A 26,634-nucleotide genomic window follows, 5' to 3' on the forward strand; every position below is an offset into this window, starting at 1 on the left:
TTAATTACTACCTCAGAAAATAGTGCATCAAAAGCATAATAAGCAAGCAGTATGTGTGGCAGCAGAGAGAATTTTCCACATAGACGTGAACACTTATATTAAGGTAACCAATGAATACACACAAGGAAGAATGAGGAGAAACATATACCTGGAAACATCATAGCAACCTCAAGAAGACCAGTAACAGAGAAAAGATTTAACAAAAAGAACCAGAGAAAAAGACCTATTTTCCAAGCTTTTTGAATTAGAACTTATGAATAAAATTATAAATACTCACGACATATATTATATGGCATTAATAGATGTGTAGACTGTGAGCTCACCATGGCAATAAGATGATTATCATATATATCCATCAGCTTACAGGTGTTTGCGTGTGATTGAAAAGAACATAAATCTACTTTTTTATTAAATGTTTATATTTATTAACTTTATAATCCAATATCATCAGTGCTTCCTCTCCTCGCAGTACCCCCTCACTTAAGTCCTACCCCCATTTGCCTTAGAAGAGGAAACCTCCTGGGTGTCAACCCCCATAGCCCCTAACCCCCCACCCTCCCAACCCCCAAACCCTCAACCCCCAACCCCACTAACCCACCCAACCCCCCAACCCCCAACCCCACCGACCTACCCAACCCCCACCCTCCAACCCTCCAACACCCCAGACCCTGGATCCTGGCCTTCCTACCTCACACACTGAGTTGCTGCCAGACTAGGCATATCCTCTCCCACTGAAGCCAGACAAGGTTGTCCCTTTAGGCACTCAGGATCTACAGGCAGGCAGATAGGCAATAGAGTCAGGGACAGCCCCTGCTCCAGTTGTCGAGGGACCCATATGAAGACCAAGCTGCACATTTGCTACATGTGTGCAGGGGCTGAGGTCCAGCCCATGCTCACTCTTTGGTTGGTGATTCAGTCTTTGGGAGCTCCCAAGGGTCCCAGTTACTTGACTCTGTTAATTTTCCTGTGGAGTCCCTGTCCTCTTTAGGTCCCTCAATCTTTCTCCAGCTCTCCTTAAGACTCCCTGAGCTCCAACTACTGTTTGAGTATGAGTCTCAGAATCTCTTTCCATTGGCAGTTGGGCAAAGCCTCTCAGAGGACAGTTATGCTAGGATTCTGTCTGCAAGCATAACGAAGTATCATTAGTAATAGTGTCAGGGATTGTCTCTTCCCCATGGGACGAGTCTCAATTTGGGGTAGTCATTGGTTGGCTGTTCCCTCAGTCTCTGCTCTATTTCTATCCCTGTATATCGTATAGGCAGGGCACATTTTGAGTCAACGGCTTTGTGGGTTGATATCCTATTCTCCTACTGGGAGTCTTGCCTAGCTATGGGAAGTGGCCACTTTTAGAAATCTCAGCTAGAGTCACCCACTTAGACCCTCTGGGGTCTCTCCCCATCCCAGGTCTCTGGCATGACCCAGAGATTGCCCCCCCCAGCTGATCTCCCTTCCCTCAACCCTGCTCTCCCTACATATGCTCTCCCTATACTCCACCCCCTCCCTTCCCCATCCCCTCTGCTTCCACCCAGTTCCCTCCTTCCATCAACCTCCAATATCTACTTTGTTTCTCCTTCTGAGAAATATTCAAGCATCCTCCTTTGTGCCCCTCCGTGTTATTTGGCTTCTTTGGGTCTATTGATTATAGCGTGGTTATCCTGTATTTTAGGGCTAATATCCACTTATAAGTGAGTACATACCATGTATGTCCTTTTGGGTCTTGGTTACCTCACTAGGGATGATATTTTCCAGTTCCATCCATTTGCCTAGGAAATTCATGATGTCCTTGTTTTGGATAGCTGAGTAGTGTTTCGTTGTGTATATGAACCACATTTTCTGTATCCATGCTTCAGTTGAGAGACATCTACATTGTTTCCATCTTCTTGCTTTTACAACTAAAGCTGCTATGAACATAATAGAGCAAGTGTCCTTGTGATATGGTGGGGCATCTTTTGGGTATATGCTCAGGAGCAGTGTAGATGGGTCTTGAGGTAGAATTATTCACAATAATCCGGGAAACCACAAAATTGATTTCCAGAGTGGTTGTATAAGTTTGCACTCCCAACAACAATGGAGGAGTGTTCCCCTCGCCCCACAACCTCACCAGCAAGTGCTGTCCTTTGAGTTTTTAAGCTTAGCCATTCTGATGGGTATAAGGTGGAATCTCAGAGTTGGTTTGATTTGCATTTCCCTGGTGACTAAGGACGTTGAACATTTCTTTTAAGTGCTTCTCAGCCATTTGAGATTCCTCTGCACCCCATTTTATAACTGGGTTATTTGGGATTGTTAGTATCTAACTTAGATGTATAGACTGTCAGGTCATTATGGCAATAAGATGATTAGCATATCCATCAGCCTACAGGTATACATGTGTGATTGATAAGAACATTAAATCTACTTTTAAAAGACCGAGTTCATAAAATAGTCATTGGAGGTGGATGAGGGGAGGGCACTGGGTGGGAGAGGGTATGGGGAAGGAAATGGAGGACAGATCAGGTGTAGGGAGAGACAGGGAGAGAAGGCCAGGAGAGTGAATGAAAATCAAAGGGGGCACATCTCCAGGACTTGCCAGAGACATGGGATGGGAGATGTTCCAAGGAGTCTATGGGCATGACTCTAGCTGAGACTCCCAGCAGTGAGGGATACGGAGCCTGAAGTGGCCACCTTCTGCAACTAGGCAGGACTCCTAGTGGAAGGATAAGGATACAAACCCACCCATAAGAAGTGCAGAGACAAAGATGGAGGAGAGACTGGGGAAATGGCCAAACAATGACTGGTCCAACTTGACCTGGGACCTGTACTGACTGGTTTTGTGTGTCTACTTGATAGAAGCTGGAGTTATTACAGAGAAAGGAGCCTCAGTTGAGGAAATGCCTCCATGAGACCCAGCTGTAAGGCATTTTCTCAATTAGTGATCAAGGGGGGAGGACCCATTGTGGGTAGTGTCATCTCTGGGCTGGTGGTCTTGGGTTCTATAAGAAAGCAGGCTGAGCAAGCCAGGGGAAGCAAGCCAGTAAGTAACATCCCTTCACGGCCTCTGCATCAGCTCCTGCTTCCTGCTCTGCTTGAGTTCCAGTCCTGACTTCCTTTGGTGATGAACAGCAATGTGGAAGTGTAAGCTGAATAAACCCTTTCCTCCCCAACTTGCTTCTTGGTCCTGATGTTTGTGCAGGAATAGAAACCCTAACTAAGACAAGACCCATCCCATGGACGATTAATGATATTCTGTGGTAGTTTAAATATGCTTGGCCCAGTGAGGGACACTATTAGGAGGTATGGCCTTGTTGGAGTAGGTGTAGCATTGTTGGAGGAAATGTGAGGGGGGGCTTTGAGACTTCTTCCTAACTGCCACCTAATTGACACTCTAAACTGTGTCTTGAAAAGGTCATTCCATCTTTCTTTCAGGCCAGTCTAGTATGGGACAAATTCCAGATAAAGAAAAGGTTAGGCCCAAGTATATACAATTTAAATCCCTGCATTCAGGAGACAGAGACAGGCAGATCTCTTGAGTTCAAGGACAATCTACAGAGCAAGTTCCAGGACAGTCAAGCTTAGGCAGTGAAGGAGTTTGGAAAACAGAAAGCTGGTGATAATGTAATAGAACAAGGGGGCCATGTTCTAACTACAGCAAGCCACAGAACATCTTGGTTCTTTGCCCAGCAGCTTTGGCCTTGTGGCTCTGTCTCTAGAGTCAAAACTGGAAGGGACAACTGGAACAATTGATGCTGGTTAGATGGAACTAAGATTAGTGGTGATTAGGAAGAGACCATCATCACTGAGGTGAAATCTTCTGGGAAGTGTTTTCTTAGAGCACAAGGAAGCTGTGTTCCAGAGAGAGCCAAGGTTGTACCTCGTGCTGCAGCTGTACTTGGTAATGTGTAAGAGTCACCCAGGTGATACTGGTTTTGAAGGTATGAAGCGGTCATGGATTGCAGCTGAGGCTGGGCACTGTGAGAGGCCAGGGAAGGCTATTGGTAAAGATACAGCTCAGTTGCAGTTGATAGCCCAGAACTGAGGGGGCCATGCAAAGAAATCGAGGCTCTCGATCTCATAAAGGGAGCCTCTGAGAGGCTATTGGTGAAGCCTAGTTGCAGCAGAAGACCCCAGTGTACTGGGGACTGCAGTACCATAGGACGATCACTATGAACAGCAGCAGCAGTGGAATGGAGTCAACCTGAGCCTAGAGCTACAGAGGGCAGAGGTGGAGATGAGACTCAAGCCCTTTGGAGGAACCCAGAAGACCATGTATGGATCCCAGACATTGGAACAAGAACCTGTAAAGTTGGAGTTGCCTTGAAGACCCCAAGATGTTCAAGGCGAAGAGCCATGGGATATCTGCTGAGGAAAGCTGCTAACAGGTAGTGGAACCAAACAATGAGAAAGAAATTGTTTCACAGTCAACAAAGCAGAAAGGAGTTAGACATCAGACATGAAGATACAGAGTTTGGAGCTCACCTAGCTGGCTTTGGTCTTGATTTTGTCCAGGATTTCCTCACTATAACATTTTGGAATAGTGAAGTATATAACCTGTGATGTTGGAGGTATGTGATGTGTGTTTTGATTGTGACTTTATAGGGGATTACAGCTAAGCAATTGGATGAATCTCAGAAGAGACTTTGGATATTGGACTTTTAAACTTTGATGAGACTGTGATAGACTATGGGACTTTTGCAGTTGGACTAAATGTATTTTTCATTATACTATGTCTAGGAATGGTCCCCATAGACTTGCGTGTTTGAATAAGCCTGTGTGGGCTAGGGGGTAGAATGTGGTAATTTCAATATGCCTGGCCCAGGGAGTGGCACTATTAGGAGGTGCAGCCTTGATGGAGGAAGTGTGTCAGTTTGAGGGTGGACTTTGAGGGCCTCCTCCTAGCTGCATGGAAGCCTTAATGGATTGAAAAGTTGAACCTGTAAGCCAGCCCCAATTAAATGCTGTCTTTTAGAAGAGTTGTCTTGGTCACGGTGTCTGTTCGCAGTAGTAAAACCCTAAGACACTCCACTATGGTTGCAGAGGGGAGCCTAGCATGACTGTCCTGTGAAACGTTCCACCCAACAGCTGACTAAAACAGATGCAGAGGTCCACAGTCAAACATTGGATGGAGCTCAGGGAGTCTTGTGGAAGAGTTGGGGGAATGATTGAGGGACTCAAAGGGGATAGAGACTCTACAGAAAGACTGCCAACCAGAGTCATCTAACATGGACCCTTGGAGCCTCTAAGAAACTGAACCACCAATCAAAGAACTAGCATGGGCTGGTCCCAGGACCCCCACACATATGTAGCATGTTTGCAGCTTGATCTTCATGTAGGTCCCCTAACAACTGAAGTGGAGTTGTCCCTGATTCTGTTGTCTGCCTATGGACACTGTTCCCCTAACTGAACAATGCTTTTTCTGGTCTCTGTCGGAGAGAATGTGCCTAGTTCTGCAGTGACTTGATGTGTCAGAGTATGTTGGTACCCAGAGGGAGTCTCTCCCCTCATCATAGGAGAAGATGAGGGGGATAGGAGGAAGGCTGTGTGAGGAAGGCATTGGGAGGACAGGAGGGAGGCTGTGTGAGGAAGGCATTGGGAGGACAGGAGGGAGGCTGCGCCTGATTGAGATGTAAAATGAATAAGTAAATTAGTGAAAAAAAATTCATGTATACAGTCATCAGACATTAGATATCTAGAGTAACTTTCTCATCCCCCTTAATTGAAATTTTAACTCATTTCCTCCAACATTTCAGCTTCAGAAACCACCACTCCGACACCATTAAGAACCACTTAATTTTTTCCAACTTCACACAACCTAAAGTCACCTGGGGAAAGGGACTCTCAGTTGAAGAATTATCTCGATCAGGTTGGCCTGTGGACATGTCTGTGAGAGATTGTCTTGACTGATGATTGATGTGGGAGAGCCTGGCTCACTGAGAACAGTGCCATCCCTAGGGAGGAGGACTTGAGATATTTAGAGAGCTACCTGGGCATGAGCCAGTCAGTGATCGAGCAAGCAAACAGCATCTCTTCATGGTTTCTACCTCAAGCTCCTGCCCTGCGTAAGCCCTTGCTTTGGTATCCCTCAGTGTTGGACGATGACCTGGAAGATTAAAGACAACCTTCCCTCCCTTAAGTTTGCTGCTTTCAGTCACAGAGGATTAAACACAGCAATAAAATGAAATAGGCTAACATATATCGTCTCATGCAGTATGTGTCCTGTGCCTCAGTTATCTCCTTTAAAACTGTGTCTTCCAGTATGGCCTGTATTGTCACGGATGAGATTATTTTCCAAGGCTGAGTGACATTCTGCTGTGTATGAATTATACTGCATATACACACACTTCCCCTTCCTTTAATGTCAGTGGGCAAAGGTTGGTTTCTCTATCTTGGCTATTATCAGAGTACAGCTAGCTCCTCAACGCACACGTTTCATTTCTTTAGGGTACACTCGCAGGAGTTCTATGGCTGGATCACACGGCAGCTCCTTTAACAGTCTTGAAACACTGCGCTACTCTTCATGATCGGTGTACCCATTTGTATCTGCCAACAACTGTACTGCTGTTCCTTGTCCCTTACCAACAAGTACCTTTAATAGTTTTAATAACAGGTGTGAGGGTGATATCTCATAGTGGTTTCCATTCTAATTTCCATAGTGATTCAAGTTGTTAGCAATTTATATATTAGCCACTTGTATTCTTCCTTTTCCTGTGTCTTCCCTTCTCTACCTTCTGCTTCATTGATTGGGACTCGAAAATGCAAACTATATCCTCCACTGCTAAGACACATCCCTAGACATCCTTCTCTTCCTCCATCTCTTTTCCACCGTGTTTTTTTTTTAATGTCCACTTAAAGTTTTTATACAGTATGAGAAGAGTCCAATTTTGTTTTTCTACGTATGGATATCAAACTTCCCCAGTAAAATTTACTAAAGAAAATATCTCCCCACTAACCCTGATCAGTTGCTTACTTAAAATTTAGTTGACTATAGACCACATGTTAATTCCAGCACGTGGGAGGCAGAGGCAGGCAGATCCCTATGAATTTGAGGCGATCCTGATCTGCACAGTAAGTTCCAAGCCACCCAGGCCTACATAGTAAGACCTGGTTTGAAAAAAAGGAAGAAAACAAAGTTTAATAATGACTGCTTCAGGGGCTTGAGAGCTGGTTCAGTGGTTAAGAGCACTTATTGTTCTCACACAGGACCTAGGGTCAATTCCCAGCACACATATGGAGGCTCCCAGTCTCCTCAGGCAGCAGACATGCATGTGTACACAGGTATGCACTCAGGAAAAGCACTCATACACACGGGATAATGAAATAATAATTTTAAAAAATGATTTTGAATATGTGGATCCTTTTGGGTAGTATAGATTTATTCCGATTCCAACAGATTCATAAATGTTCATTTATGACTTCTTGAATGTCTGTCTTCAGGTTGTAAGTTTCCTATCTAGCTTTTTTCTGGGCTGGTGATATAGCCCACTTGTGTGGCAGAGCCCTGGTCTCTGTTGGATCAACCCCCAAACACTAGAAATGAAATTCTCTTTTGTTTTCTTGCTTAAATTGTTTCTAAGATGTTGCTTTTACCTTCAACAGAGGAATGGATACAGAAAATGTGTTACATCTACACAATGGAATATTACTCAGCTATCAAAAACAACGAGTTTATGAAATTCGTAGGCAAATGGTTGGAACTGGAAAATATCATCCTGAGTGAGCTAACCCAATCACAGAAAGACATACATGGTATGCACTCATTGATAAGTGGCTATTAGCCCAAATGCTTGAATTACCCTAGATCCCTAGAACAAAGGAAACTCAAGACGGATGATCAAAATGTGAATGCTTCACTCCTTCTTTAAATGAGGAAAAAGAATACCCTTGGCAGGGAAGGGAGAGGCAAAGATTAAAACAGAGACTGAAGGAACACCCATTCAGAGCCTGCCCCACAGGTGGCCCATACATATACAGCCACCCAATTAGACAAGATGGATGAAGCAAAGAAGTGCAGACCGACAGGAGCCGGATGTAGATCGCTCCTGAGAGACACAGCCAGAATACAGCAAATACAGAGGCGAATGCCAGCAGCAAACCACTGAACTGAGAATAGGTCCCCCGTTGAAGGAATCAGAGAAAGAACTGGAAGAGCTTGAAGGTGCTCGAGACCCCAAAAGTACAACAATGTCAAGCAACCAGAGCTTCCAGGGACTAAGCCACTACCTAAAGACTATACATGGACTGACCCTGGACTCTGTCCCCATAGGTAGCAATGAATATCCTAGTAAGAGCACCAGTGGAAGGGGAAGCCCTGGGTCCTGCTAAGACTGAACCCCCAGTGAACTAGACTATGCGGGGAGGGTGGCAATGGGGGGAGGTTTGGGAGGGGAACACCCATAAGGAAGGGGAGGGGGGAGGGTGATGTTTGTCCGGAAACCGGGAAAGGGAATAACACTTGAAATGTATATAAGAAATACTCAAGTTAATAAAAAAAAAAAAAAAAAAAAGATGTTGCTTTTATGTATTATTGCGAATGGAACTTTTTCTTGATTTCTAATACTTCGTTGTTGTGCGAGGATTAAATTAATTTGAGGATGTTTATTTTGTTTGCTGTAACTGTAGAGAATTCAGTTGTTCACTCTAACAGGTTTGGGAAGAGCATGCTGCATGCAAAATCTTGTTGCCACCAATTACGGGCAGTGGCTCAGTGACAATGATGGAGTCCACGTGGTAGAATAGAGATACTTAAACAATTATTACAGTAACTTCAACCCAAAAATACCTTTCAAGAACAAAACCAAAATAAAAATATTTCTAGGCAAAGCCTGACAGTTTACTGGCAGATCCTCTGTGGACAAGTGTCTAAAGACAGAAAAAGGTATGAGTACAATTTGATTAAAAACTTAGTGGCACACACCTATAATCCCAGCATTTAGAAGGTAGAGGCAGGAGGACCTCTGTAAATTTGAGACCAGCACAGTTTACATAGTGAGTTCTGGGACAGCCAGGGCTATGTAGAAAGGGACCTCTGCCCCCTGTCCCAGAGAGAGAGAGAGAGAGAGAGAGAGAGAGAGAGAGAGAGAGAGAGAGAGAGAGAGAGAGAAGAAACTGGAATGGAAATACCAGAAAATACCATGGACAGAAAACAGAATCAAAAGAGTGTCAGTGTAGAGGTGGACTTTGAAACCCTCCTCCTGGCTGCCTGGAAGCCAGTTTTCTATTCACCCTTAGAACAAGATGTAGAACTCTCATCTCCTTCAACGTTGTGTCTGCCTGGATGCTGCCATGCTCCTGCCTTGATGATAATGGACTAAACCTCCAAACCTATAAGCCAGCCCCAGTTAAATGTTGTCCTTTGTAAGAGTTGCCTTGGTCATGGTGTCTCTTCCCAGCAATGGAAACACTAAGACATCTTCCCCCATTTATATTTATGTGATAAATTAAAGCTTTAATATGAAAGACAAAATTTTGAAACATTAAATAAGGATGTTGTTCATAACTTTGAGGTTTAGGAAATGTTTTTCAAAATAAGACACAAAGACTGTGATGGACAAGTCACTTAGCCATACCTCTGAGGCATGGTATAGACTAAGGTTAGCCTATGAGAACACCTAAGAGGGGTTATCTTTGAGATCACTGATGTATGAAGATCCATCTTAACTTTGACTGGGACCATTCCTGGGAGAGAGCTTGTGTTGGTAGGTGGAGAAAATCAGATGAGAGCCAGTATGCATACACACTCATTGTCCTCTTCTGTCTAAGAGAGTGTGACCGATTTACCACCACCACCCACCATCCAGCTCTTGACACTCTTGACTTCCACACCACTGATCCCCTCCCTCCTGCCAGCTAACTCCTCTTCTAATCCTCCCTCCCTCCCTGTACTAGCTGGTTTTGTGTGTCAACTTGACACAAGCTGGAGTTATCACAGAGAAGGGAGCCTCCCTTGAGGAAATGCCTTAATGAGACACAGCTGTAAGGCATTTTCTCAATTAGTGATCAAGAGGGGAGGGCCCAGCCCATTGTGGGTGGTGCTGTCCCTAGCCTGGTGGTCCTGGGTTCTACGAGAGAGCAAGCTGAGCAAGCCAGGGGGAGCAAGCCAGTAAATAACATCCCTCCATCAGCTCCCACTTCTTGACCTGCTTGAGTTCTAGTTCTGACTTCCTTTGGTGATGAACAGCAATGGAGAAAGTGTAAGCTGAATAAACCTTTTCCTCCCCAGCTTGCTTCTTGGTCATGATGTTTTGTGCAGGAATAGAAACCCTGACTAAGACACTCCTTCCCTCCTTTCCTCTCTCCATCCCCACTCCCTCCCTCCCTGCCCTTCCTTTATGATCTACTGAGTATTGTCAATATTGTTTACATGAGCATAGATAAAAGGTTATTTCCTGCAGCATGGGTATCTCACCAGAAGCTACACCAATAAAGACTATTCTCTCCTTTCCCCAACCATTAGCTTCAGATCCTCAGAGAAGGGTGAGGCCTTATGTGCCCCTCCCAGGCAACTGCTAACTGCCTAATCATTAGGGAGAGGTGGGAACTCATCCCCTTGCTCCCTCCATGACGGAATGTAATAGACCCAGTCTCGTGCAGGTCTTCGACAGATGATCAACTGCTGTGAGTTCATGTGGACAGCAGCATGCTCTGCCAGATAGAGAGCACTCCACACACATACATGTACTGTGACGTACACATATATGTACACACACATAGTGAGATGTGTACATAAATATACATAAATGCTTTTTTACATTTTTACTAACAGTTTTTAAATCTAAAAATAGTACAAATGTTCTTCAATAGTAAAAATACAAATAATACTAAAGTATTCAAATGGTGCTATCCTATAACAATCTATCTGTACTCGTCAACACAATAAAATCTCATTAATCCTTTGTTCAGAAAAAAGCTGGTGCTAGAGTACACACAGTAATAGTATGTTCTGTTAAGTGAGCTAAAAATGTGTAGTTTGTGGGATGGTATGCAAATCTAGAGAAACATTTAGGGAGGCATGGAAAGGTTTGTCACACTAAGTTTAGAAGTGAATTTAACTGTGGAACACAAGCAAAGATATCAGTCACAAATGTGGCACATGGGAATTTTAAGATGCCAACATCCCTGTGTTTTTGACATGACTTTGTTACAATTTAGACCTCCAAATGCTCATGTGTTGAAACGTTGGCACCCTGTTTGTGGCGCTCTTGGGAAGGAGATGGCGGAAATTCTGGGAAGTAGGGCCTCCTGGGAGGAAATGCATCACATGGGGTATGCATGTAAAGGGATACTGGAGCCAGATACGATGTTCTGTGAGACAACGGTCAGTAGCTCTAGCTGGGGTTGGACAATACTGGACAGATGTTGATGTTGCTGTTCCTTTCTGGGTCAGTGCATGGTCCACGGGCTAAGGTTGCCGTGGGACAGAGCAGAGGCACCTGCCTACCTCTGTGTTGTCTACTGGAATGTACCCTATGGTTCTTCCTACTCACAGATTTCATAAGAGCTTCTGCCTTGTTAGGAGTTACTCTTGTTAGGGAAAGAGTGAGCAAATAAAGAAAATTCTTGGAAAGAGTTTATCCTCTACAAGATCGTCTCCTGAAGCACATACCACTGATAGCCCACAAAGCCCTTCCCAGCTTGTCTGGTCTTTTGTTGAGAATGCCCATGGTGCATGTATCAAGTGTGTCTGCCATCTACACACTATTTCACACTCTTTACAGGTAAAGTGCAAGTGGGTTTCACTGGATTTGTTGAACACACCTTGCATAGTCATTAATGGTGCCAAAACTCACATTTAACCCAGTATATTAAGCAGATCCCTCATTTAGGCTGTTTGGTGTTGATGATATTTATGATCTTTTAGTGTTTATGAAGATCTAGTAAGCCAAAAGTACAACCCATATGTTTCTCCACTTACTTCGCTGGGGCAAATTTCTAAAAGATAGTTTGCTGAGTTAAAGATGTGCATTTTTAAAACCTGCTGGTGTCTTTGCCAGTTGCCCAGCACAAGCTTCACTTTCCAGCCCGCTGCCTGCAAATGTGTTCACTCGGCTCTGACTTTAGCCATGTTGGGTGCTGCCTTTGTAGTTTTACCCTGCCTTCTGTTGATTTGCATGTCTTAACACTAGTGAGACAAAATACATTTTTAATTATTCTGATCTGAGTATTCAATATGGAAGAAGTGAAATCAGTAAACCCTGGTGAGTGGCAACGGGAGATAGAAAGGAAGAGGTTGGGTTTACAAGCTGGGGTGTGTAGGTCTCTGGTAATGGGCATCTATCTCAGGAGACAGTAATCAGCTATAATGGACTCTTAGACAGTAATCGGCTGGTTATGGTGGCTTATACCTGTGTAACTGTGTCACGTTGGAGACTGTGGTTGGATTACCCTCTGCTCCTGGTCAGCCCGGGCTACAGTTTAAGACAGAGGTGTGCAGGAAAGAGTGAGGACAGGAGGGAATGAATTTAGTGATGGGAAATGCACACGAGGGTTATAGAGGAACTGGCAACAACACTCTGGGCAAGGTGAGTTTGGGGCACTCGGAGGGATATGGTGGGGATGATCAGGGAACAGTTTCATACCCAGGGCTGGGAAGTCAGCCAGGAGTGAATTCAGATCTGTAGGCAGATCTGTGTCAGTCAGTACATGGGCATTGTTAAAGAACCTGGTAAGGAGGACACTGAGGGGCCATGAGTGGAGGAGCAGTGGACCTCACAGTCCACAGAGTAGGAAGATTAGGAAGAAATTAGCCTTCAGAGCCAAATACCTACCGGCCATTAGAGTTGGCAGGATCAATCCTCTACCCTGAAGTACAAATAACGGTGGCTGGCTTCTCTGACTTAATTACTTTTGACTATGATGGATAAATTTAAGCACAAAAAATGAACTAAAACAAAAGATTTTGATGCTTTAAGTATGACTCAATTTCCTGAATGTCGCTGTCCCCATGGTACTGACCTCAGTGATAAATGCCATCAGTAAGGATATGTGGGTCAAGGAACACAGCTGCCCTCAACAGCCTCGCTTGTGAGTCCACTCAATCTTAACTCAAGAGCTGACTTTCGCGTTTATTATGTGATAAGCTAGGGAAGCAGCTAAGGAAACTTACAAAGAACCGTGAGTAAGTGGCAGTCATTAGAAGAACATAAAGTGGATGCTACATTCCAAAGGAAGCTAATAAGCAAAATCTAATGAATAGGGAACTAGGTAAGCCCAGGAAATTGCTCTTACACTGCACCGAGCTATAAAACATGGGGTCGTGGGATTACCTGTGTTTCCTTCCCCTCCATAACTGTCTCTTTAGAAAATTTCCTTCCCGGAAAAGGAAAACAGGGTGGCCTAGTAGCACACACCTTTAATCTGCTTACTAGGAAGGCAGAGGCAAATGGATCTTTATGAGCTAGTCTACACGCTGAGTACCAGGCCAGCCAAGGCCGCGTAGTGAGACCTGGCTCAAAACCAAAGAAATTTAAAAACCAAACCCGGAACACTGGTGTACTCTATCAAGTAGCTAGACTTCCAAAGCAATCTGCTGTTACAACCCAGGACATTTTAGCTCAGACATTTACTCCTGTTTAGTTCCATGGACTAGAAACCTGAGAACAAAATGTAAGCAAGTCTAGTCCGTCTCAGTCCTCTGTCCATTCTTGGCTCACAGGCAGCTGCTAGACAACTTCTCTGTCCTTCCCTGGTCATCTGCCTGTGTAGACCTGTGTCCAACTCTCCTCATAGGAATGCAATCATACCAGATTAGGGCTCATCCACGGGACCTTATTTGGCCTTGCTCCTTTAGGGACATTTTGTCCAAATACAGTCACGTTCACGAGCTCAGAGGATCTCAACATATGAATTTGGGCAAGACATCATTCAGGCCCACCGTATGTGCTACAAATCCAAAGAAAACTTCTAAAATCAGTAACTGTGAACTACACAAGTGTCCATTAGAGAGCTTGGTGGGAACTCTGGAATCAAAGGAGCTTGAATGGGTCAGGCTTCTTCTGTCGGAAAGGGCATGGATCAAAGAGGCAGAGATGTAACCCTTAAACAGTGAGATCAAAGCTCACAGAAGCCCACCCAAGGTGGAAGAGCGGCCAGAGAGAAGCCATTCCTAGCCTCAGTCTGACAGGAGCAGGGCAGCAGGCACTTGCAGTGCTGTACCTGCAGTTGAGGGTTAGCGACGTAGATGTGGCGTGTGGAGTATGAGGCAGGACTACCAGCTCCTCTCCTCTGTGGGTGCCTTCCTGGAATAAGCCCTGCTGCTGCTACAAGACAGGAGAGCTACAGTAGACACAGTAGAGGTCAGGCTGGGTCCTGCAGGAGAGCAACGGTTAACATAGATTCTATTGGCCCCTGTTGCCCATGCAGTATAATGAAGGAAAGCTTCTGCGGGGTTGGGCCTCTCACCCTGTGCCATCAGATCTTGCCAGGAGCATCCCTAGAGGCAAAAGAAGAGCACTGGGGAAGTGGGTCTGTTTAGCCTTAGTGTGCAGGCTCATAAGAACAGTCGGGGGGGGGGGGGGGCGTGATACTTCCTTTTTCAGTAAGGCACACAGAAAGTTGAAGATCAGATTTTCCCAGAAGCCTCGCCTGAAGCTTCTGTGGCTGTTCTATCAAAGTCATATGAACATAGCAGCAGCGATAACATACTCTATGTAGCCCTAGAGGCCTGAAGTTCACAGTTCAGGAACTGGTAGGGGGGTCACTGGCTGCCTCAGAAGGGCTCAGGGAACAGCTGTAATTTCAAATGGGTAAATCTCACTCTGCCTCTTGCTGTTTTGGTCATCAAGAGAATCTGAGAAACAGTGTCGTTCAAGTTACCAATCTCGGGTGGAGAGATGGCTCGGGGGTTAAGAGCACTGGCTGCTCTTCTGAAGGTCCTGAGTTCAATTCCCAACAACCACATGCTGGCTCACAGCCATCTGTAATAGGATCTAATGCCCTCTTCTGGTGTGTCTGAAGACAGTTACAGTGTACTCATAATCAATCAATCAACTAATAAATAAAGTTACCAATCTTAACTAATACCAGTCATGTGGCAATGAAGAATTTAACTAAGAAGTTGAAACTGCAAAAAGGTGCCTCATATTGTGCTACCTTTTCCTCTGGTTTTAGAAAACAAACTTGAAACATTAACAACTCAATGGGTTATTAACATATCTAAATAAGACACTGTCTCCATGGTGTTAAATATTAAACACACTATTTAGTTTAAGGGAAACTTGGTCCCAAGTTTCTTTTTTTTTCTCAGAACTTTCACCTATTTTAACTTCAAAAAATTGTTTTATATCCACTTTGTAGAAAAAAAAACAAACAATTACTATTACTATACTGAGACAGCCTTGTTATTTCCACTTGAAACTACTAGTCCAATTTCAGTATAGGAACTAGACAATATTTCAACTACAGGCAACTTTAAAGTCAATACCAGCAAGGAAAGAGGGTGCAACCAATTTATAGGGGGAAATTATTCCATTTTGAAATACAACAGAAATAATACCTAAATTCAATGACTATGAGAAATGCCAAGAGTGTGAACAATCCTTAAAGCCTAAAGGGTCGTAAACAGAGAAAATACATCTGAATACATTGTAAGGTTTTGATTGAACATCAATTGTCACATGACTTTCTGATGGAAAGAAAAGGGTAAGTATCTATCATACAACCCTGACCAGGTCGAATTGTATCAAAAGAGGAGTGGGAAGAGAGGTTTCTACCAACTACAGCAAGCTTTAAATTAGAAAAAGCCTTAACCAAGAGTAACTAAAACCTAAAACCAAACTACAAACACACCAAAAGGCTAACATGGGTAAAGCGACAGCTGGTCCTCCTCAGCTCTAGTTATGTTGACCTCGTGCAAAGTGGCAGGCAAAGTCATACTTGTTCTCACAGTTGAATCCACATATGTTACACTGGAAGGGATTGTCATACCCGTGGCATCCCATATGAATAGTGTAAAGGACATTGTCTGCAAAGTATGTGTCACAGTGCTGGCAGAAGTAAAGAAGCTGAGGGCCCTGCACCTTCAAGGTTGGGGCTGGACTGCTTGGCTGGCTGTTTCCAAGGATGGGAGTACTGGGGTAGCCACTTGGCTGCCTGCTGGGCCCTGCCAGTGGACTGCAGTCCCTCTGACTCAACGACGACGACGACGACGGTGGAGAAAGCCTGAAGAGTATGAGAGAGCTCTGAGGGACACTCCCTTGGGCAGAGGGCTGTTGCATCACGAAAGGCTTCCACTCTTCTAGGATGGAGTCTACATCAGCAGAGATGGAGTTTTGGTTTTCGGGTGGCAAGGTGGACCAGTGTCCTGCTAGGTCAGACAGCTGATTCAAAGGATCATCCACAAACAAGAGTCCTTGTGGGTCCCTCGGCAGTCTGCAAACTGAAGTTTGATCCGTACTGTCACAGAAGCCATTCTGAACATTTGGGATCGTGTGTGTGGAATCACTCAGGTGATCTGGTTTCTGAACCACAGAAGGCGGAGTTAAGGCGATGAGCACCCCTTGCTTGCCATCCTCCACGTTGCTCTTACTCTGTAAGGTGCCCCACATTTTCACGCTGCTTAAGGAGGCCCTGGGACCTGTCAGCGGTAACAAATTGTGCTTGCGCCTACGGTGGTGGGACAGGTTGCTTCCGTAATTGCAGCGATAGGCGCACAATTCACACTTGTATGGCTTTTCTCCGGTGTGGGAACGCATGTGGGCTTCGAGGTACCGCTCGTACGCCGAGGCAAAGGGGCACAGGCGACACCTGTGCGGCTTCTCGCCCGTGTGGATTCTCGTATGTTCCATCAGCCGAGCTGTTCTCTGGCTGGAATAGCCACAGTATGAGCACTGCAGCTTCCCGTCCACGGTCCTTTCGAAGTCGTCCAGCATCAGCACCCGGCTCTTGTCCAGGACATCCCCGGGGGCTCCGGGACCTTGGGCCTGAGTAAGGTCCCCAGCCAGCATGTTCTCTCTACAGTGGGTCTGCTGGCTCAGGAACTCCCTGAAGCTCTTCAGGAAGTCCTGTGGCTCCACCTTCTCCTCCATCTCCACCTTACACCCCTCCAGTCCTTAAGCCACTTACTCCCTGGCCTACTTCCGTCTCCCTGAGGCTGGCCCTACCGGAAGTCCTCCCGTCGCTCCGCCTTTCTTGACACCCCAGTGCTGATGAAGTCAGGAGCCTGGAAAATCTTTCTGAGACACACAGTCTAAAAACAAAGGCCCACAAGATCAGCCTTGTTCACCTCAGCCTTCAACCCGCCTTGCTTGTTGGCCATGTCTCTTCTTGTCTGAGGTTTACCCAAGACTCGCGAGAGTGAGGCTAGAGGGGCAGACCGAGACGAACGCTGCGGAGGAAGAGCCACGTGCAGCACACACCTACACATACCACAGGCCACGTGCAAGACGCATGCAGGGGCGACAGATGGCTCCATGGGAAAACGTTACAGATGGCAGACTACCTTTGGTTATACTTTAACTTTATCCATATTTCCATCCCAGAACACTTAACCTTCTCTCCTTCTACTGTTCCTGCTATCCCAGGGTCAGGATTCTTTGTTCCAAGCAAAGTATTACCCTAGTGGACATCTGTGGGGCTGGGCCAACTGGTCATTGATGGAGAGAGATGAAATCGAGGTGGAACATGCTGCACGCAAATGGTTACCCATTCCTACGGCCCATGCCTGTCTGCTGCCTTCTCCCATCCCTGAAGATCCACGGAACATTTTCTTGACTCTCCACCTAGAAATGTTCAGACTTCCGAGTCCCCTCTCTACCTTTCTAACTCAGCTTTCTAACTCCCGTTTCGCTTTCAGCCTCTAAGATTGCCCTGAATTTGTCTGATGTTGTCCCTTCCCCTGTTTTTTTTCCCCCATGTTCTTTACACCACCTTTTGTCAAAATTGCTTTCCACCATTCCATCATTTTCTTGAGGGTTGTTAAGGGTATGGAAACTGTTAATTACGTGTTTGTGCCTTTTATGTTTAAATGGAAGTCCCTATAATAATATAATAGGCTTTAGTTGTGGGAGAATGGGGACGAGATCTGAAAAACAATAATGATTAAACCTTATTCCCTCTCATCTGAGAGAAAGGTTTGTTTTTAATCCAGTCATTAAGTTTTGCTAAATAAAAGTACTCAATCAAGAGCGTTCATGACCACAGTCAAAGCACATCCACCCACGTACATTCAGAGACTGCGAAACCCAGCATAAAATAAAATGAGCCCTGACTCCTAGCATCTGACGCCCAGTAGGGCATGTAGTCTGGTTAGGCACAAATGTTAACCACTTTAGACAGACGAAAACTGACAGGACAGATGTGTGACCCTCAGCTCCAACCCATCACTGGGAGCGTGACCACCTTTTTTGAAGCAAATTAAACAGTCAGATACTCTAAAATGCATCAAAGTCTCTATTCATCTAAGCAGATAAAACTGTAGGCTTGATTTTCTAGCTCTTGCCTGGTTTTCTTCAGGCCTCAGACAACATGCAAGTGAATCTCAGGATTATTGCCTAGTAGGCCAAGCATTCAGTGAATGAGAGGATCATCAGTTCTCAAAGGCTGGGCACCTGTTGCTGGGGTGGTGCTTTGGGCTCCATTCCTTACCTCCAGTCCTCCCTCACTGGGTTCTGCTGCAATGCCATTACCAGCTTATGGAGCAGAGAAATGTGTGTGAGCCCTTGTCTGCTTCTGCACAGCACCGACGTAAGTGTTTGAGGTGATTTGAACAAAATTGTTCCCCATAGGTTCATGGGGAGTGGCACCATAGGAGGTGTGGCCTTGTTGGAGTAGATGTGGCCTTGTTGGAGAATGTGTGTCACTAGGGGTGAGCTTTGAGGTTTCAAGAGCCCAATATATTTACAGTAATAGTCTCTCGTCCAGTGCAAGTTTCCCTGGAACACTAAGCTGGCCAAATGTTCTTTTCTCTCGAAACTGTGTGTGTGTGTGTGTGTGTGTGTGTGTGTGTGTGTGTGTGTGTGTGTTTATATACCCTATTTGTTCTTTTTCATTGTAGTCCCAGATATGAGTGACTACGAATAAACATGTGACAAAACCACTGTCAGGGCATCTGAAAATCTCTTCTGCCAGAGAACTTAGCCCATTGCTTTTAATTTTTAAGATATGTTTATTTTACTCTGTGTATATGGGTATTTTGTGCATGTTTATATGCACACCATGTATATGCCTGGTGCCAGTGGAGGTCAGAGGAGGACAGCTGAGACCCTTAGAACTGGAATTACAGATTGCCTCGAGCCACTATGTAGGTGCTGGGAACTAAATGCAGTTTCGAATCTCTGCAGGGACAAGTGCTATTAAGGGCTGGACCAATTCCTAATCCGTAGTACTTTATACTTAAATTTAGCCTCAGGCAAGATCTTAGGACATTAGTAGAAAAGCACCCACAATCTTTGTCAAAAAAATCATAGGAAGGGTCTCTAACCTGGGTGCTAATACTGTGCCTTTCTGAAACCTCTCGAGCTGAGTCGCCACAGTTTCAATTGTTCTGGGCAGTATCTCCCAGTCTTGCAGATGTCCCAGTAAGCCCTGTTTTTCTACTCTAGCTACCAAAACTCAGCCACATTCCTCAACCAAAATCAACACAGTTCGAACTGTAACGGCAATAGTACAATCCCCACTACCAACTTCTCTATTAGTTTCTTCCTGTTCCTACGATTAAAAACACCACGTCAACACATATAAGGAAGGAGTTATTTGGGATACAGCTGCAGAGGATTGGTGTCTATGATGTCGGGACAGGAAGTGTCATTGGAAGAGGAAGCTGAGGTCTCACACCTTGAACCACAGGCACAAAGCAGAGAGTGAACTGGGAAAGATAACAAGTCTTGAAACCCTCAAGGCCCATCTCCATTGATACAACACTTCCTCCCGCAAAGCCACACCTAAGACTTCCCAAGCAAGACGGCCAACTATGGACCAAGTGTTCACATGCACAAGACTATCTTATTTAAACTACCATGAGTCCTTAAACAGATTTTTAAAAAAATGTTCAACTTGACCCTCAGCAAGAAAATATATTAGCTAGGTTGAGATATAAGAGTGTCCCATTCATCTGCTACAAAATAAAAATCAAGTTGGACAGCCTTCTGCTGCTCAGATTAGTGGCAGGGAAGGTGGGTATGGTCTTGGGCTGGTCAGAGTATTCAACGGTGTTCCAGAGTAAAGTTACCATATTGTGCATCCACAAGATCTTCCACAGCTATGTGGTCTGGGAGGCACTGTCAACAGGTCCTAGCCACTCATGTGTTCTGCAAGAACTTCTGACAGGAAAGCAAGGGTGTTAACATTGGGAGATTCAGCAAAGGGAAGGGCAGGATTCCTAGCTTCTTTGAATTTCCGTAAATAACACAATGTTTTGGTGTAAATATGTCTCATAAATTGTATACGTGCAATACAGCATTTATGACACGCTTACTCAAGAAATAAATTATTGTTAGTCTGGAGTTGAAATTAACAGTGTTCTGTAGCTTACCTGCAAAGTTTGTAAATGTCCAGAATCGCCAAGAAGCATGAAGTCACGCAGCAGAGCATTCCCATCCCGGCAGCTTGCTGTCAGGAACCCATCGTTTAGCAACTGCATGCTTTTTGGTGTTTTTTTTTTAAATGGGACACTGTGCACTGCACTTGGAAAGCCCAGCTGTTAAATTGTAGATATGTTCCTTCCTGATAAGTGGGTGTGTCTGCACTCACAGGTTCTCAGATGGCTTGTCAGGTGACTTCCTTATAACCAAGTCTCGGGTCAGTGAAAGCCAGTGGAATAACAGACATTGTTTGCTCTGCCTGGTGAGATCCTTGCTCATTGTCACCTGGATCCAGAAAGAAAGAGCTTTGACGGAATCAAGAGCCCCGCCCCTTCCCTTCAGCTCCTTCCAAACCAATGGAGCAGGTTATGTTAAACCATGTGTTAAGAGGATGAACAGTGGTGGCTTTCAGCCAAAAGTAGGCTCTGCCTTTGTTGTTTTTGTGGTCCTCTTCATTTCCTTTGTCTATTCTGTCACATGTAGTCCTTGTGACTTGTCTCAGCCCTGGCTCATAGTCTCAGGAACTGTAGTGTACACTGAGCACAGCCTGTCTGTTCCGTGTTGGGTTCTAATATGTTATACATCTATTGAAAGGAAAAGAGTAAGGTGGGCATTCTCATAGCATTGTGATGGGTGTAGGGACTCCGGGTGGTGGGGTTTGCAACAAGGAGAGAGGTAGGGCTCAACTTCAAGGGCAGCAAGGAAAAGCAGGGGGCCTTGACTAAAGACGGTATGGTATGGGGGAGAATGTGGGAGACACTGTGGCAAAACTTTCTAATCATGGAGGGCAGTATGAGCAAGATACATCAGGGGCACCCCTTTGCCACATGAGGACACAGCCTGAAATCCACACTTTTGTTCGATGCACGGAGCATGTTCTCAACAAACACCGCACCTGCTGGCCTTTGACCTTGGACTTCCCAGCCACCAGGAACAGTGAAGCAAAACACTTAGAGCACCGATAATTCCTTTTTGAGGCAAGGTCTCACAGTGTAGCCCTGGCTAGCCTAGATCTCACTGTAGAGACCTCATCTGCCTCAAACTCCTAGAGATCTGTCTTCCTTCACCTCACAAGTTCCTGGAGTAAAGGTGTAGACCACCACACTTGGCAGATACATAAAGCTAAGGGACTTATAGCTAAGGAGCAGAGTAGAGGTCAGTAGGGAGAAATGATCAAGTGGAGGCTTGAGAGGCAGGGGGGGTGCAGCTATGTAACAGAGCTCTTCTTGCTGAACACAGGCTGATACTTCCTGGGCTACAGTCTACAGGAGGACTTTATCTCCTCAGATACTGTCTCAGTTAGGGTTTCTATTGATGTGAAGAAACGCCATGACTATGGTAAGTCTTATGAAGAGAAACATTTAATCGGGCTGGCTACAGTTGAGAATGGTTTATTCCATGTTCTTCATGGCAGGTAACATGGAGGCAGGCAGGCAGGCAGAAATGGCGCTGGAGAGGTAGCTGAGAGTTCAACTGAATCCTCAGGCAGCAGGAAGAGAGAGTGACACTGATCCTAGTTTGAGCATCTGAAACTTCAAAGCCAGTCTTAATTGACAAACTTCCTCCAACAAGGCCACGCCCACTCCAACAAGGCCACGCCCACTCCAACAAGGTCATGCCCACTCCAATGAGGTTATCAGATAATGAAGGGTGGGGTTACTGGGACTAAGTTGTTTTGTCAACTTTGGACAATGCAGAAAGTAACACAAAGGCCACCAAATCAAGTCCCCAGTGTGAAAGAAAGGAAGTTGGTTGAAGTTGTCTACGACCAGGAAAGGATCTGCATTCACACATGGATCCGGTTAACAGTTGCGTACAAAGGCAGATCTTCCTTGTGTTTAGTGTTTGATTGCCTGAGACAGCAGCGCCTTAGGTAGCCCAGACTGGTTTCTGACTTGCCCTTCTCCCAACTCATTATAATGTGTGTCCATGTTGAGATTATGCCACCCACATCCGCTGTGTAGAGCACGTTTGAACTTAGTCACGAAGTGCATAAATACACAAAACAAGGCCAGAAGACTCGGCTTCGGCGGTAAGCTGTTTAGAAGTGTGGTAGGGAAATGGAACATGGAAATGGAAGAGAGAACAGACAGTAGAGGCAACTTCCCAAACCACTACCTCTGTGGGTGGCTGAGCCCTCATACAGCCAGAGAGACTGGGAAGTAAAAGCGCTTACTTGGGCATCGCCTCTCCTGGGCATCAAGGCTGGCGCTTACCATGCTTGTAGGACAGGGCTCTTCCTAAGGTAAGGAGGTCATTCTGGCAGGATAGTGGAGTGTGGACGGGAATGCAGATTTCAAACGTAGAGAACACAGGGCTCAGTGGAAAACCTCGGATTAAAAGAACGGGGCTGCCCTTTCCTGAGGGCTTCGTGAATAAGGGGAATAATGTCCTGAGTTGGATGGAAAGCAAGATCACGGGAGAGATATCAATAAGAAAAATCAGTTTGAAGAAGGCAAGTAGGCTGAAGGTCACCTGTGAGTACAGATTTTGCCTGAAAGTACGAAAGACGGCTCAAAACGTTTCATATTACGTGTGCGTGTGCACTCGCACTGGTAATCAGATCTCAGGGTTATCAGCACTTGTGTTCACACAGTGGTTGAACCAGTGGTTCAGCGATGCCTTCAGAGACACAGGGGCGGGGTGAGTGCGGGCAGGGGCAGGCCCATGGAACCCTGCGTCTACATGGCCAGCGCTTGTCTTAAAGCGCTTGTGCTCATCCAGGCCATGTGGCACACTCCTTTAATCACAGCATTCAGGAGGCAGAGTCAGGTGGATCCCGGTGAATTCAACATAGTGAATTCCAGGCCAGCCAAGGCTGCATAGTGTGTAGACTGTCTCAAGCAAACACACACACACACACACACACACACACACACACACACACACACACACTGTATATATTCCCCTCCTGACAATGTTCTTTTCACTCAGGAAGGGGTGTGTTGTGGTATCAGTGAAGGGAGGCTCAAGACAGGGTTTCTCTGTGGAGCCCTGGCTTTTCTGGAATTTCTTTTGTAGAACATGCTGACCTTGGACTGGGATCCCACCCCTGCCTTCTGCAATTAAAGGCATGTGTCACCACGCTCTGGCACTGTCCTTAATCTGTGAATGTGTATCTTGTTAGGGAGGTATGATGACTTGGACCTCAGCTCCCAACAGAGCCACACCTTCAGCTACTTCCCTGACCCCCTCATTTTAGCAAAGCGTGTACCTACGGTAATAGTCAAGCCCCCTTCCAGACGCCTAGCTGGATCCCAGAGAGAAGCTACACCTAGATCACCTGCCTGACTGTGCCACCTCCTCTCTGCCAAGTTCAGAGTCCCAGGCAGGGAGTCCCTAGTACCTCAGAATGTCTGTGCTTGTCTGGGAGCACCTGCCTGCCAAAGGAAATGTCGTAGTATTGAAATCGGTCTAGGAGACTAGGCCTAAGAACTCGGAAAGTCCAGGCAAGTCAGTTAAAAAAAAAAACCTTCAGGCAGCTAGTCAGAAACTAGAAAGTTCCCAGCCAGGTAGCCTGAAGCAAGGACAATGGGTCAGCAAGTTTCCATACCTCCTGGGTAACAGGTTCCGGCCCTCACACCCAGGTAATGAAACATCCCTAGAGATGGAGTAAGATAGAGACCACCTACCCTGGACTTCCTCAGTAAGATTTCCGGCCTCCACGCCCTGGTAATGGAATGTCCTTAGAGATAAAGGTCACCTATCCTGGAATTCCCTAACCTGCTTTAAATCAGGCCTTCAAACTCATTGGGTTGTCTCTCTATCTTGGTAATGGGGAGACTCCAGCATGCTGGACTTCTGCAGAATAAGCACTCTGTGTTTTATACATACTTTACATACCATTTGAGTCTGGGGTTTCATCCACGAATCGTGGACGCTTTAAGCATTCAGTTAGCAAACCAACTCTGACTTCCAGCTAAGGGAGCGCCCGCTGAAGAAAGGAAAAGTTCTAAATGTTAGTGTCTCCAACAGGACTTCTGTTGTTGCAACAAGAGCCCCACATTTTCATTTCACAGTGGGCTCTGTACACAGTGTGGCTGGCCCAGGGCATCAGTGGTCACTAAAGCAGGGGGCAGTGTTACGATCAAAGATGGCACCAAGGCTTCTGTGCTGAATGGCTATAAAGAAAACATGAAAAACCTATGTGTTTATGGCCAGTGGATGGGTATGGGCTCAGAGGTCAGTGTCCTGGGTTCAAGCAGCAAATTCTGTGATTTAGCAGTGGACCATCCTAGACAAGAGGCGGAAAGTCACCAGCAGCCTGTCTTTGCCTTGTAAATTAAAGGAGACGAATAAGACAGTGCATCTAACATATATGTCTAATATACATTAGATAGTTGTCATGAGGACTCAGGGGAAATGCTGAGTTTTGTTTCTAGCCGGTAGCAGATTAGTGGTGTCATGGGCCACACCAAGGATGTCATTGCAACTGGAGACAGAGCCTTTTCCTTCAAGGGTCCAAAGGAGCCTGGTTAGACCCTTCTGGAAATATTCTTTACATAAAGGTCTAGACAAGACATGCCCACCCATCATGCCCAACCACATTCAGTTTGAACACCACTCCAATTTTGCTTTTTGAAAAAAGGTCGAAACAGGATCTCCTTATATAGTCAGATTGGCCTCTGTCTTAGTTAGGATTCCCATTCTGTGAACAGACACCATGACCAGGGCAATTCTTATAAAGGACGTTTAATTGGGGCTGGCTTACAGGTTCAGAGGTTCAGTCCATTGTCATCAAGGTGCGAGCATGGCAGCATCCAGGCAGGCATGGTGCAGGAGGAGCTGAGAGTTCTACATCTTGTTCTGAGGGTAAACAGAAGACTGCTCCCACTTGGCTAGGAGGGCCTCAAAGCTCACCCCCACCCCCACAGTAACACACTTCCTCCAGCAAGATCACATCTACTCCAACAAGGCCATAACTCCTAACAGTGCCACTCCTTGTGCCAAGAACATTCAAACCGTCGCAACCTCCCAAGCGTTGGAACTGTAAGTGTGCATCCCATTGATGCCTGGGCCTGCTAACCACACCAACTTTGCTCCGGTGCCTTAAACCCTTGTATCCTGAGCCTTTCTCCTTTGCTCTGTGTTTGTTTGTTTTGAGACGAGATTTTATTATAGCTCAGGCTGGGCTTAAATACTTTGTCTTCTTAACTCAGCCTCCCAAATGTTAGGATTACATATAAGAACCATCATGCTTGATGCTATGGTGTTGTAGTGGGTACAGAAGGAGGCCTTTGTCACAGAGGGCTAAATGAACTGTCAATGTCTCTGTACTGACTGGTTTTGTATCAACTAGACGCAAGCTAAAGTCATCAGAGAGGAATGAGCCTCAGTTGAGAAAATGCCTTCATGAGATCCAGGTATAAGGCATTCTCTTAATTATTGATAAATGGGGGAGGACCCGGCCCATTGTGGGTGGTGCTGCCCCTGGGCTGGTGGTCCTGGGCTTTATAAGAAAGCAAGCTGAGCAAGCCAGGGGAAGCAAGCCAGTATGAAACACCCCTCTATGGCCTCTGCATCCCTCCCTGCCTCTAGGTTCTGACCTTGTTTGAGTTCTTGTCCTGACATCTTTCCATAAGGAACAGCAATATGGAAGTGTAAGCCAAATGAATCATTTTCTCCCCAACTTCCTTTTTGACTATGGTGTTTTGTCATAGCAATAAAAACCCTTACTAAGGGCTGTTCATGACCAGCCAGGATCACAATAGTAAGAGGTCAGAATACCACCGCCATGCAAGGTGAGCACTGTATGGACCGTCAAGGAGACCAAGAACAGCAGCAGTGCTCTGGTAAAAGACAGTTTCAGGGGTTGGGGATTAAGCTCAGTGGTAGAGCACTTGCCTAGCAAGCACAAGGCCCTGGGTTCAGTCCCCAGCTCTGAAAGAAAAGAAAAGAAAAAAAACTAGTTTCAATACTAATGAGATGGAATAGAATTGAAGGATCGAGGCAGCACGTGTGTCTACTTCACTCTGTCCTGATAGCTGTGTGTGCTGCAAAAAAAAAAAAGTCTTCTCAGATAAAAGCCTGTTGTAAATTCAAATTCAGTCTGGAACCCCTCACGTTTTGATTCGCATGCTTGCAAACCAAACCACAGTTCTGGGAAAGACATGGGGATCCCACCCGGCACAAACCCTCATCTTGCAGT

General features: G+C 45.6%; 1 protein-coding gene across 1 annotated transcript; it reads right to left on the reverse strand.

The window, feature by feature from the left end:
• Positions 1-15,286: 15,286 nt before the first annotated feature.
• Positions 15,287-17,318, reverse strand: Ikzf5l1 (IKAROS family zinc finger 5 like 1). Its single transcript, XM_008771418.4, has one exon. The coding sequence runs from the start codon at positions 16,992-16,994 to the stop codon at positions 15,801-15,803; it is 1,194 nt and encodes a 397-aa protein (XP_008769640.1). The 5' UTR covers positions 16,995-17,318; the 3' UTR covers positions 15,287-15,800.
• Positions 17,319-26,634: the final 9,316 nt, after the last annotated feature.

The sequence above is a fragment of the Rattus norvegicus genome, chromosome 16 (assembly GCF_036323735.1).
Source record: "Rattus norvegicus strain BN/NHsdMcwi chromosome 16, GRCr8, whole genome shotgun sequence".
Lineage (NCBI taxonomy): Eukaryota > Metazoa > Chordata > Mammalia > Rodentia > Muridae > Rattus > Rattus norvegicus.